The following is a 14,534-nucleotide window of genomic DNA, read 5'->3' as shown; positions in this document are numbered from 1 at the left end:
AGGTGCAGCAGGCGGTTAAGAAGGCAAATGGTATGTTGGCCTTCGTAGTGAGAGGGTTTGAGTGCAGGAACAAGGATGTCTTGCTGCAGTTGTACAGGGCCTTGGTGAGACCACATCTTAAGTATTGTGTGCAGTTTTGGTCGCCTTAACTGAGGAAGGATGTTCTTGGAGGGAGTGCAGTGAAGATTCACCGGGCTAATACCTGGGATGGCAGGAATGACGTATGAGGAGAGATTGGGTCGATTGGGCTTATACTCGCTGGAGTTTAGAAGAATGAGAGGGGATCTCATTGAAACTTATAAAATTCTGACAGGACTGGACAGACTAGATGCAGGAAGGATGTTCCCGATGGTCGGGGAGTCCAGAACCAGGGGTCACAGTCTAAGGATAAGGGGTAAGCCATTTAGGACGGAGATGAGGAGGAATTTCTTCAAGAAGGAGTTGGATGTATTTCTTAAGGCTAAAGGGATCAAGGGATATGGGGAGAAAGCAGGGACAGGGTACTGAATTTGGATGATCAGCCATGATCTCATTGAATGGTGGAGCAGGCTCGAGGGGCCGAATGGCCTACTCCTGCTCATATCTTCTATGTTTCTATTCTACCTGTCCCGACTCCACATGCTCTGACCTTAGTCATGAGTCTACTATGCGGTACCTTATTGAAGACATTTTGAAAATCCAAACATATTACATCTACTACATTCCCTTTGCCTGCTCTTTCTGTTAATTCTTCAAAGAATCCAATAAGGTTAGTCAAGCATGACCTTCCCACTTGAAATCGATGTTGACTATTCTGTTATATTTTTTGGTTTCTAGATGTTTTCTGTTGCATCTTTAAGTAAAGATTCCATTATCTTTCTTACGTTAAGCTAACTGGTCTATAGTTCCCTGGACTTGTTCTATCTCCCCTTTTAAATACAGGAATCACATTAGCTGTCGGCCAATCCTTTGACACTATTCTCTTTTCTAATGAATTTTTATATATGTGTAACAGTGCCTCTGCTATCTCTTCTTTTAATATGCGAGGATGCAATCCATCCAGACCAGGAGTTTTATCCTCTTAGTTAGACTAATTTAACAATTATCTCCCACCTTTCTATCTTAAACGTCTTGATATCTTTTTTGACCTCTTCTTCTAATGTCATATCCACCATATTAGGCTCCCTGGTAAATAGTGAGGCAAAGCAATTATTCAGTATTTCTGCCATTTCACTGTCATTACCTGTGAGCTTATCTTGTGCACCCTTTAGTGGCTCTATCCTATCTTAATTTTTGTTTTGTTATTTATGTGCCTGTCGAATGCTTTACTATTTGTTTTTAGATTCTTTGATAATTTAATTTCGTGCAGTTCCTCTTTGCCTTCCTAATTGTTTTTTTAAATATCTTTCCTAACCCCTTTTGTCATTCTCTCCTTTATTGTCGATGTACGTAGTGTATGCCTTTTTCTTTAGTTCCAATTTTACCCTCATCTCTTTGTTCATATATGCGTTTCATTATTAGCTAGTTTGTTCTTGTCTATTGGAGGAATATATTTCTCCTGAACTCTATTGATCACCGTTTTAAATTATTTCCCACTGATGTTCTATCTCTTGGTCAATTAGTTTTTTCAAATTTATCTTGCCTAGTTCCATTCTCATCCCCTCAAAATTAGCTTTTTTCCAATCTATTATTTTGGTCTTTCTCAATCATTATTTACACCTTATTATGTTATGATTACTATTGCCTAGATGTTCTCCCAGACTTCTCTTATCAGCTCTGGTTCCTGTACTAGATCCAGTACTGATTCCTCTCTTGTGAGCTTCTTACATACTGGGTAAGAAAGGAGTCCTGAACACACTGTAAAAATTTAATTCCCTTTTTCTCTTTCCCTACCTCTTCTTGGCTGTCTATTTAGGGGTAGTTGAAATCTGTTATGATTATTATTCTTTATGTCTTTTACTCATATCAGATTTCCCTATATATTTTTTCTTCCACTTCCCTTCCCTTCCACTATTAGGTGGTCTGTAGATTACCCCCATTAATGTGATCGATCCCTTCTTATAATTTGTCTCAATCCATATGGATCCTGCTTCTATCTTAATGCTAGTTGTGTCCTTTTTTCTATTTAGTTCCTATTTAGAGAAAAAAAATCTTTACTGTGGAAATACAAACAGAACAAAGCTTAGTCAACAAAAAGCTCCAGTAAATGCTTTCAAGTTTCCACTTAAAAGAACATTTCATTTTATGTTTGTTAAAGACCTTGAAGTTTTTCTACCATGATGGTTATTGATTCTAGATTTAAGGCTCTAAGTTATAAAGAGTGATTCACAGCTTTGTATTTTTGTTTCATTGGAGAAAAGAACATTGATAGGAGACATAACCATCAATTCTCCGAGACAACACTGGCATGGAGGTACCTCAACCGCAATCGTCCATCATGCGCCGGTGGTGGGCAAGGTACCTTTGCCATTGTTGTAGACTCAGAAGATTTAGGCCGTCTTCTACATCTTTAACCTGCTTGTATAATGTGGATGAATGCAAGCTTTATAACCTGGACTCCCGGCACAGAACTCGAGCGCACAAGCACAAAATTAACAAGCCTCAAGTGAGAGCGGAGATTGGAAGATTTTTTTTCTCTCAGCATTGTGGACATGTGCAACAGGCTCCCAGCAAAAGCAGCTAATGGCATATCGATTGACTCCCTCAAAGATCTGACTGAATATATGGCTAAGAATGAAACTGAAAGTTATAAGGATGACTCTAGACAAGCATGATCAGATATTCTATGGAACTGTCATCTGTAAAAAGAAGCCCAGGAGTAAAAAATAGAGTTGCAAATTTAGATCTGTATTGTGGAGTTTTGCTCAATTATATTTTGTTGTCAGGAAAAAAAAATTACAGATGTTTTCCTCAGAAGATTAAATAAATGGGGTAGGCTCCACAATAAAGTTAACTTTATATGTTTTGTAGAAAGAGTGCGTTTGCTTGGCTGAATGGTCTTTTCTCATTCCATGTGCTTCTGCTCTGGTTATCTGACTGCAGCAGCTGGAATACCTCATTTTTAAAAAACTACATTTCATTTAATTTATGCTTTTATAAACACGACGGCTGTCTTAGTTTGTCTGTCAAAAACACCACGAAGCAGCAACATCAGTGACTTTAGTAAAGTTTTAAACTAGCCGTTTCAGCTAGCAAAATAATGTCATGTCTTTTCGTGGTGTGTACTGAAATCCTATAGCTGTCTGCATAACCCATACTCAGGCTGGCTGACTTGGCAATTTCTTAATTAAAGATGAAACATGCACAAATCCATAATTCCTTTACTCGCAATGACAGTTTCAGAACAAAGCTGTTATCGTGGTTACCAGAAGCTGAGAGCTGTCCTATACAACATAAGAAAGTATTGAATGAGATAAGGCTGGTTGGTTCTCTGGGCTTCTTGCTTCCTCCCCGCATTCAAGGACACTACTTAATGCAGTTTACAATTCCTTAAATGCTGAATTTGCAATTGTTAAAAAGATATTGCCTTATCCCAAAACCCAATGTAACTTTCTCAACATTTGCAATACGAAGGCCTAGAAATTTGACTGTGCCCAATAATGCAAGGGGTGGGGCTTGCTCACCTGCGCCTGTTCACTTGGTCCCAAGAACCACATTAAATTGATGCTTGAAGCTCGTTATCATGAGTCAGGCAGGCAGCCAGCGCTACCTACGCTATTCATTGGCTGTATGCTTGTTTGGATTTGGGAAATCGGGCTTCACTGATGCCACTTAAAGGGGAGGTATACTCTGGCTGAAGACGACAGGGAAAGTTTGCAAGAGGAGAAATGGCTGCAAGAGGTCCAGGCAGGGCAACCAGTTTCTCTGATCCAGGCGGTGGCAGGAGGAGGCAGAAAGCCCTCCAGGCAAAACCTCCACCACCAGTGGGAAGAGGTTGCAGAGGATGTCAATGCTAGGACCTTAGCTCCCAGGATATGGCTGCAATGTTGAAAGAACAACAATAGCAACAACTTCTTTGACCAAGCCTTTGGCCACCTGTCCTGATATCTCATGTGGTTCGATGGTAAATTTTGTTTAATAACGCTCCTGTGAAGCGCCTTGGGACTTTTAACTACGTTAAAGGTGCTATATAAATGCAAGTTGTTGTTGCGCAGTGCCCTCTCCCAGCTGCTTCTGCTCTCTCCTGTATTCTCCCCCTTGTCCTTCAGCCCTAAAGGCAGCCCTGCTAGACTATCTATTACTGCAGTGAAAATGTTTAGAAGACAGATATAAGCAGTCCAGCACCAGCAAAAATAGAAGTCAGAAATCAGTTGTAAAAGGCGTAAAATAGACCAAAAATGCCCAGAAGTTAAAAAGCAACCTAATAACACAAACCATCAATTAGCCTGTACGTACTGGATGAGCTTTTTAAATAATGTTGCTGAAGGGTCCTTCCTGCCTGTTCGTGCCATGAGTTGTTAAGCGAGTTCATCGCATGGCGAGTCAGGCACGGGGACAGACCAATTTCACAAAAGGGTCCTGTAGGACCCTTATTTAAATATGTTAATGTGTGTTGTTAATACTTCCACTTGGACGCCTAAGGAGGAGCCTGATCCAATATGGCGGGCGGTGTGGAATGAGTGCGCACACGCTGCCTGCTGTATTGGACACTCAGATGCCAGTTTTACGCTTGTAAAATAGGCGTAGTGCGATCCAATTTCGAGGCCAATATATTTAATGTGCATCTTTTTTATTATAATACAGACCAATTTTTCTAAATCATATTTGTTGAAAAAAATTATACATTGTACAGAACTGGCGCTTTTCATTTCAGTATTTTTGATTTAAACAGCAAGCTGAATGCTTTTATGGGGAAGCTAGATAAGTACATGAGGGAGAAAGGGATAGAAGGATACGGTGATAGGGTGAAATGAAGTAAGGTGGGAGGAGGCTTGTGTGGAGCATAAACTCTGGTATAGACCTGTCGGGCCGAACGGCCTGTTTCTGCGCTGTAAATTCTATGTAATCTTGTTATATTTTGTTTTTTTTTTGTAATATTGCTCCTGCAGTTCACAAAGGAGTATAACCTTTATCAGCTATTATGGATCTCTGAGATTGACATGCTCACCTTTGACGTAGTTGGGAGTTCTTCATGCAGGGGGAGGAAAAACAGAGACGGACCAAGTCCATCACATTTGTACCATGATACTTAACTGATTAGGCCATTTCACGGTTCATTAATGAATTAATTCAGGATATATTCAGTTCAGTTCCAGAGTGTTGAACTGAGGATTCTGGAGCCAGGTGGAATAAAGTGACACATGACATAACTGGGGTAAATCCTATTGAGATTGCCTAGAAATGCTGACACCAACAAGTTGGTAACAGAGACATCTGTTTGTTGTCATCTCATTGGCACAACAGCATTTTGATGTGAAATAACCAGATACAGCCTGCAGTCTCTCACTGAATCTGTCCTACTAAGGCACTGCAACCCAAGCAAGACCACTCTGAGCCCCAATAACTCAAACAAAATTCATTGGGTTCACTTAAAGGGCAAAGAAATTGCTGGCTCAATTCCACAAATAGAGAGCCAATCCTTGAGGTAAAAAAAATAACGACCCTCTTAACGGAGATGGCCAACAATTGTTGCCAATTATAGCTAGTAATCAAATTTAAAATATTAAACAAATAACTTAGCACAACAGCTTTATGTTGTGCAGTCATCATTTTATGCCAATTTTCTGTACAAGATACAGGTGACACTGACCTCCAAAGTAAGAGCCATCTGACAACTTCATTTCCTTGCTGGACTTGGTGATGACAGTAGCCACCCCGTGCTGAATGAAATACATCTTCTTCCCGATTGTTCCTTCCCGCACAATAAAGTTTCCAGGCTGGAACACCTCGAATCGCAGCTTGCTCAGCATGCTTGTCACAAAACTTGGGTCAGCGTTTGCAAACAGGGGCATGGTGGCAACCAGCTTCCGACAATTGAAGTTGACAATCTCCTGAAACAGAAGAAAGTGCCAAAACGTTATTAAAATACAGCAAGGCAGTACATTAACCTTCTGCATATTATATTTCCCTTAGTAAGATAAGGACCATGAACAGCACCTCACATAGGAAATCTGTATAAATAACTGATCACATGGTAACTGTCAAAGGGTTTGGGAATAGCAAATAAAACAAACTAATGATTTATTTTGAACAACATTCTTTAAATTATCTGAACAGCACACAATGTGAATCTGTAGGCGTGAAAGGGTTAAAATATTTTGTTTTCAGATTCTACAGAATACTTAAGGCAGTTGACTCATGGGAGTGGGAGGGAAAAAAATGGCCCATAAGTGGTCTGCACATGGGATTAGATTTAAAAATGAAAATGCAGAGAAAGCATCTGCTTAGTAAAGAAAATCAAACTCTCATGGCTTCTATGAAAGTATTAACACAGCAGCAACAGCAACATACGTGGCTCCATTTTAATAGGAGATTTTAACAAGCAAATCAAAAGAGTTCAGAAACTTTGGCCTGTTTACAACATGGAATTAACCTAATTTAGCTGCACTAGGCCCCTCCCCTTTAATCAGAGGAGGAAGGCCTGCATTACCGCGGTGCTACGTGACGACGTGCATGGCGCTGCTGCACGGACGCTGCGATATTCAATGGGCGCGCCCCAAGAGGGAGGGGAAGCGCTTCCAGTAGTGACCCGCCTCCTGCTTGGGGCGCTACCATTAAATTTCGGGCGCGGGGGCGCTAACTTTTTCGGGGCGTTATAAGTAGTGCCCCAGCAAAGTTATCGCCCCAAAGGGGGCGCAAGCCAATTTTCCCCCTCCAGGCATTGAACCTGCTACGGCCCTAGTTTTTTCCACACTCGTAACAAGGAGTGTTTTACTCATGAAGCCATTGGTCAGAAAGTTTATCAATGCCTTTTAAATATTAAGATCACAGTTTGATATAATTTCCAGTGTTAGTGCTAATGCCACTATTTTTGTTGCAGAGTGGAATGATAGTTAAGTACACAATTTATCTCTCTCCCTTGAAATCTATTTATTGGTGTAAGAAATTATTTCCTGCCAATTATATTTTTTTCTGAAATAAGCATAAAATGTGATGTATAAATTTTATGATGCAAAAACATAACTATTTGCTGCTGTGTCACTTTTAGATGGCCAATATTTGACCATAGCAACAAAAATGTAGTGACATGTCATGACTGCTACACCTTGTTAGCAATGCAATGAAATTCTTTAAGGCTGCAAAACATTAAATAAACTGTGTGGCATCATCCATAATTGCCATTGCTGACTCTTGCCAACTGAGCTGCACAAAATACCTGGTACAACCAACATAGGTGACCTCTGAAATATGTGTGGTTCTACAGGGGCAATAAAGTACATTTGCATCAGACTACGTGGTGCCAGCAATGCTGAGCAGTGTCACAAAGATTAGAGAATAAACCTCTTGGTCTCACATATCATATCATTTTTAAAACTTAATAATGTGGGACTAGGATCCTGGAATAATAATGTGAATGTGTGAAATTGATACTGTTTTTGTTTTTCCCGTCTAAAGGCTATAATTGTAACATGCATCAATTTCTCGACGGTATTTTCCTTCCAATGGTTTTTAAATTAGATTTCAAGTAGGTTAGGCTTTAGCTTTCTTTAAATATTCATCATAAAAGCAATGTATTTATTTATAGAAATATTATTTAAAATCAATAATATCTAAAGAGCATCTATGGGCTTTGCTAAGTCTTGTTTCCGTAACGTGATCCAATATTCACAACGTTCTTGGCTACATCTGCAATGAAAGCAGTCAACTTTAAAAGAATTCTTAATAGGATGAACTCTGAAATCAGGTTTAACTCTGAATCAATCCAAATTGGCTTGATTTAAAGGTGACTCCCTCTCTCAGTTTGAATGGTTTATATTTGGGTGCACCTGTCCCTTTAAGGAAATTGTGCAGTGCACACTGGGTTAGTTTCTTTGCTCCATATTGATAGCAAGGGGCTAAAAGCCTGCATGGAATCAGTGAGCCAAAAACTTGCATTTTTAAACAGAACTGCAATTAAAGATATTCTGCTGGAGCTCCCTCCATGGGTCAGTGGGTAAAAACACAGCCTGGCGTGCTCCTGAGCTGGAGAGATCCGCAAGGTCACAGTTACCATCATTGGCTCTGCTGAGTTTGCTGATCTCAGCCAGACACCAGTAAGGGTAATACAATTGGCAACAACGCCTCTGGGTTAGAGAAGAGAAAATCAGCCTATTTGCAACAGAGTAATTCCCACTGATGTTGGCTGAGGACAAGATCAGACTCAGCTATGATGCCCTTTATGCTGGAATAGCCTGCCCACACCAACCGTCTATCTTGCTCATGAAGAATGACTACTTGGGAGAGGTCCTGGAAGGGTGGGGCTTGGGGTGGGTGAGAGCTCAATTCAGACCTTCTAAAGGAGGGGAGAAGTTTGGAAAATTAAACAAAAACTGCTTCCAGATAAAGGTGCTGGAGAAATGAAAATTAAAAAAAGTAGTTCCATAACAGAGTTTCCCTTCACATCCACTTCAGATGGGAGAGCAGAGTGGAGAGCATGATCCCATCTTAAGCAGACGGGAAATCATGCTGTGCCTTATTCTATGGATTTAAATACAGCTCCAGTACATTTTCCATGACAGCACTCTAGACCGACCTAAAATGATCATATCCTACATAATTGTGGGCTGGGATCCAGTGGAAGAGCTTGCCCTACTTCCTATTTCACACTTGCATGTTCTGTCTGGCAGAACCAAGCAAGCCAGCTGGAAAATGTGGCCCAGAGAGAGGGGAACATTTCATTCCTGTAGTCTATGCTGGATTCAATGTGCTGGATTCAAAGCTAGATGCTAGAGGGGAAAGAATGGTGTTCTAACCCAACTGTACCTCACTGTCACTCTCAATAGTTATGGGCTGTATACAAAATACTGGAAAAAATAAGAGGAAGACCCACTGGATTTGTATAATCTATTGTTAAGCCACACGGTACAAAGAAAAGGACAATGCTACAAACACAGATAGAATTTTACATAAAGGGTTACTGAAATGTCAATACTTCCTGCTAGATGCTAACAAAGGCTAAGCAACCAATGAAATGAGCAACATAAACTATCCTGAAAGTTTACTGGAAAGATTTCAGGTAGATCAGTCAGAATTAGCTTATTTTATGCATTCTGTTGGAAATCTGCCATAACAGCATCTGAGCTAAGTTTTAGGAACATAGAACAGGACTGAGGCATTCACCTCCTCGAGCCTGTTAGATCAAGGCTGATCTGTACCTCAACTCCATTTACCCATCTTTCCTCCATATCCCTTTAATCCTTACCTAACAAAAATCTAGCGATCTCAGTCCTCAAATTTTCAATTGACCCAGGAAGCACAGCCTTTTAGGAGAGAGTTTCAGATTTCTGTTACCCTTTGTGTGAAGAATTGCTTCCTAATTTTGTTTCTGAATGACCTGGCTCTAAATTTTAGATTATGGGCCCTCGTTCTTGATTCCACCAGAAGGAATAGTTTCTTTGTATCTACGCTATCAAATTATTTTTATCATTTTAAACACCTCGATTAGATCACCCCTCAATCTTCTATACTCAAGGGAATACAAGCCAAATTTATGCAAAAAATTATCCTCATAATTTAACCCTTAAGCCCCGGTAGCATTCTGGCGAATCTGCAGTGCACCCCGCCAAGGTCAAAATATCCTTCCTGAGGTGCAATACCCAGGACTGAACGCAGTACTCTAAATGAAGTCTGACCAAGTCTCTGTACAACTGATGCATCACTTCCTCCCCTTTGTAATCGAGGCCCTTTGGGATACAGGCCAACAGCCTTTTTGAATACTTTTTGTAACCGTCTACTAGCTATTGGTGATTTGTTTATTTATTTGGAATCTCTGCTCCACAGTTCCTAGTTTCACACCAGTTAGAAAATACTCAGATTTGTCTTTCTTGGATCCAAAGTGGGCGAGTTGCAGCAGGCTATAGCATGCAAAATACTATGAGCGATGTTACTGTGTGAACACTTAATGTATTTACATCAATTTCCTTTCTCAGCTGTTTTAGGGGAAGCATTAATATTTTATTTGAAAACCTTACTAAGACCTCGGTTAAGGTACTGTGTCAATATTGGTGTCCACACTGGGATATGCGGGAAGACTGCCAAGGATATTGAAGCTTCAGAGAAGGTTCAATTCAGATTCACTAGGATAAAAACAGAAAATGCTTGAAATACTCAGCAGGTCAGGCAGCATCTGATGAAAGGTCATCGAGCTGAAACGTTAACTCTGTTTCTCTCTCCACAGATGCTGCCTGACCTGCTGAGTATTTCTAGCATTTTCTGTTTTTATTTCAGATTTCCAGCATCTGCAGTATTTTGCTTTTGTTTCAGATTCACTAGGATGTTGCCTGATATGAGAAAATACATATTTGAAGAAAGACTTGAAAAATTGAGTCTTTTTTCATTAGAATAATGCAGATTATGGGACAATATAACAGAAGTGTTTAAAATTATGAAAGGATAGGGTAGGTAGAAACCAGGATAGATTGTTTCCAGTAGTTGAGTAGTCAAGAACCAAGGGCCATAGATACAAACTATGTTAAAAGTGAGATTTAGAGCAGAGTCTGTGGAATTCACTTTCAGTGCTTGAGACAGAAATTATGTCAACATTCAAAATTAGATTTGTTGGGTGGATGAAGAAAAAGTGGCTGAAGGGATACAGAAACAGGTTGGGTAAATGTGATTAGAACTACCTGCTCCCATGTTGGGCGGGGGGGGGTGGCGTTGGGGGGGGTGGGGGGGTGGGGTGTTAAATGCCAACACAGACTGGTTGGGCCAAATAGCCTGTTCCCATGTTGGAACTTCTATATATTTCTATGGGTTAGTACCTCCGTGAAAATAGTAGAGAGAGGAATTTGATTCAATCGCACTCTGTGATAACATTGCTTCGTGGAAAACAAATAGGAGAGATGCAAAATGGGCTGCCGACTCGCTATCACCCGTCTTACAATATCGCACAAAGTCAAGGTCTACCCCTGTGACTTTCTGGCTAGGAACTAAGTAATCAATTGCTTAAACAACATTCTCAGCTTCTGCAGTCTTTCTTCATAATTCAGGTGCCTAACTTCAGCTAACAATTTAGCTGGCCTTTGATGCATCCTCTCCTATGTCTGGAAGTCCTTCTCATGATACGGTGACCAGAACTGTACAAAGTACTTGAGGCAGGGCCGGCTTCATGCTCTGATTTCCCTGCATTTCTGCTACAGAATCACCGGCCCACAGTCAAACTAGTACAGGGAAGGCGGTACCAAGTCTGCAGCTGTGGGAAGACTGCCAAGCCAAGCGAAGGAGGGAGAGGACCTAGTTTTGGCCACCTATCCCTCTCTTCAGTTTTCCTGCTGCTGCCTACTATGATGCAGGCTCACGCAGAGCCATCTTGACAACATTATACCGAGACCTTCAGGGGGCCTGTGCCCCCATTTCCCTGTAGCTCCTCCCCCTTCAAGTGTTGGAATGAGTGCCCTGCTGCAACACCACTAGATTTTCCGACTTGGCAGTGCCAGGCTCCTTCTGAAGAGTGGCGACATCCCCAAGAGCCCAGTGGTGAAACCATCTTGGAGGATAATCCAGCCTCTAAATGTATAATGTGTGTGATCAGCATATTCTTGAGATAACTAATTGGGACGGTCCAGTTTGTTGATTGACTAAATGTGCTGTGTTTCAAATAACAGCACTCAGCAGCAAAAATCACAGGCACATCCTATTTCAAAGAGTGTCTTTTATAGTCTAATTGTATTTTGGATACTAATAATAAAACAACAAAATAGTCAGAAACTTATTTGTAAAATTCCTTTGTTCCAAAAATATTTTAATGGGATTTATCTCTAAAGTAATATTGTGTATAATATTAGCATGTACAGAAAAAAATCACAAAGACAACAAAAGCCCAGAAATTACTGCTGGTGATATCAGCAGATGAATGCTTAATGTGCTTCTATGGTGACATTTCAATGCTCACTATTTTAAGCGGAGCATCCAACCAATAGGCAATGCCTGCGTTAAAATAGCAAACAGCGTTCATGCACTAACATCACCAGCACTAATTCCTCGGTGATAGTTTGTAATCAATTTATGAAGCCAAAAAAGGACTCAAAGTTATACGGATTAAAATAGCTTGAATCTGAGCCGAGCTTCTTCACCTTTCTGTTACCTCCTCTATAGTGAAACACCCCTCCCCAGAAGATCAACGTTTCAATATCTCACAGGATGTTTTTTAAATTATATTTTTGATTTCTTGCTTTAATTCCTTTTGGATCCTCTGACTATGCTTGATATCTTCAAACCTAGCGAATGAGATGGGGCTCTGATCCTAATTAGTCATCAGTCATGTGGAATGTGGCTTTTTGAGTCAGCTCTCAATTCTGCAGGGATATAGTATCTCTGCTTGAGCTATATTGGAACTGTGCTGAGGGTGGTTTAAAATAGATTCCATCAAAACTGGTTTCATGTGGTTCTCAAAAACGCCACGAATAGGCTTTAATGTGCAGAGCCCAATTCATTAGCGCATTACTCAAAATATGCTGACAAAGCCTGCGCTAACAGCCTGCCTCTGGCATTTTAACTATTAAGTTTAAAATAATACTATCCTGTTTCCAGCTGTTCTGTTGTTATGTTGTAAGTTTCATAAAATTGAGTTATCATCAATAATACTTTTGACAATACTGTAGTTACAAAGATAAACAGTTAACTTTAATATTTTTTATTTTCATTTCTATTTATGTTGCTTATCTTAAAATATGTATTTGCTCAAATGGTGACTGCTGATGATATTATCAGAACTGGACAGGATGTGTTTCTGAGAAAAATGACATGATCACTGATGCACTCAGACTTTATCTATGGATGTTATTTCAGCTCCCTCATACCATCAGCTAAGCAACAATTCCCAGTAGGAGTCAGAATTGATTCCCTTATGATGCTCTTGGAGCTCATGGCTTTAACCTGAAGCATTAAAAAACCCACAACAGAAGTAGAATAAAACAGAATACTATGTCAATGCGAACTGTCTGAAACAGATTTGTAAAAAGCACATTGATAGCACGACTGCCTCTAAGTTTATTTAATAAACCACTTGATTTTCAGAGTGATCCAGTTATGGTTACACAAGGTTAACTGCAAACTGGTTCAGTTTTGAGATTGCATATCCCATAATGCATCGTACAGTAATGTAGATTATGTTATTGTCCTACTGCAGGAGACAGCTGGACATGATGGCTGAAACGTTAAATTTTTTAAATATGGCTTGTATGCTATAGACAGAGCAAAGCGATCGCATAACCACGGATCAGATCAAAGCTCTGCAGTCCTGCCACATCCAGTCGTGAATGTGGTGGACAATTAAACAACTAACGGGAGGAGGAGGCTCCATGAATATCATCATCCTCAATGATGGCAGAGTCCAGCACGCAAATGCAAAAGACAAGGTTGAAGTGTTTGCAACCATCTTCAGACAGAAGTGCTGAGTGGATGATCCATCTCGGCATCCTCCTGAGGTCCCCCCATCACAAAAAACAATCTTCAGCCAATTCGATTCACTCTACGTGATATCAAGAAACGACTGAGCGCACTGGATACAGCAAAGGCTGTGGGCCCCGACAACATCCCGGCTATCGTGCTGAAGACTTGTGCTCCAGAACTAGCCACGCCTCTAGCCAAGCTGTTCCAGTACAGCTGCAACACTGGCATCTACCCAACAATGTGAAAAACTGCCCAGGTATGTCCTGTTCACAAAAAGCAGGAGAAATCCAATCCGGCCAATTACCAGCCTATCAGTCGACTCTCAATCATCAGCAAAGTGATGGAAGGTGTCATCGACAGTGCTATCAAGCAGCACTTACCAATAAGCTGCTCACTGATGCCCAGTTTGAGTTCCACCAGGCGCACTCGGCTCCAGACCTCATTACAGCCTTGGTCCAAACATGGACAAAGGAGCAGAATTCCAGAGGTGAGGTGAGAGAGACTGCCCTTGACATCAAGGCAGCATTTGACCGAGTGTGGCATGAAGGAGCCCTAGTAAAATTGAAGTCAATGGGAATCAGGTGGAAAACGCTCCACTGGCTGGTGTCACACCTAGCACAAAGGAAAATGGTTGTGGTTGTTGGAGGTCAATCATCTCAGCCCCAGGACATTGCTGCAGGAGTTCCTCAGGGCAGTGTCCTAGGCCCAACCATCTTCAGCCGCTTCATCAATGACCTTCCCTCCATCATAGGATCAGAAGTGGGGATGTTCGCTGATGATTACAGTGTTCAGTTCCATTCGCAACTCCTCACATAATGAAGCAGTCTGTGCCCGCCTGCAGCGAGACCTGGATGACATTCAGGCTTGGGCTGATAAGTGGCAAGTAACACTCATGCCAACAAGTGCCAGGCAATGACTATCTCCAACAAGTGAGAGTCTAACCACCACCCCATGACATTCAACGGCATTACCATCGCCGAATCCTCCACCATCAACAATCTGGGGGTCACCATTGACCATAAACTTAA

At 41.0% G+C, this 14,534-nt stretch overlaps 1 protein-coding gene across 1 annotated transcript in view; it reads right to left on the bottom strand.

The window, feature by feature from the left end:
- Window positions 1-14,534, bottom strand: part of LOC147123421 (potassium/sodium hyperpolarization-activated cyclic nucleotide-gated channel 1-like) — a 370,149-nt gene that overhangs the window by 89,169 nt on the left and 266,446 nt on the right. The window contains exon 6 of the mRNA XM_085972621.1: window positions 5,729-5,969. Within this exon, the coding sequence (XP_085828747.1) occupies window positions 5,729-5,969 (241 nt within the window). The remainder of the gene's footprint in view (window positions 1-5,728; window positions 5,970-14,534) is intronic.

The sequence above is a fragment of the Somniosus microcephalus genome, chromosome 2 (genome assembly GCF_052327205.1).
Source record: "Somniosus microcephalus isolate GS21.2 chromosome 2, FLI_Smic_1.0, whole genome shotgun sequence".
NCBI classification, from domain to species: Eukaryota; Metazoa; Chordata; class Chondrichthyes; order Squaliformes; family Somniosidae; genus Somniosus; species Somniosus microcephalus.
The sequence above is the reverse complement of the archived record's forward strand: the minus strand, read 5'-3'. Positions and strand labels throughout refer to the sequence as shown.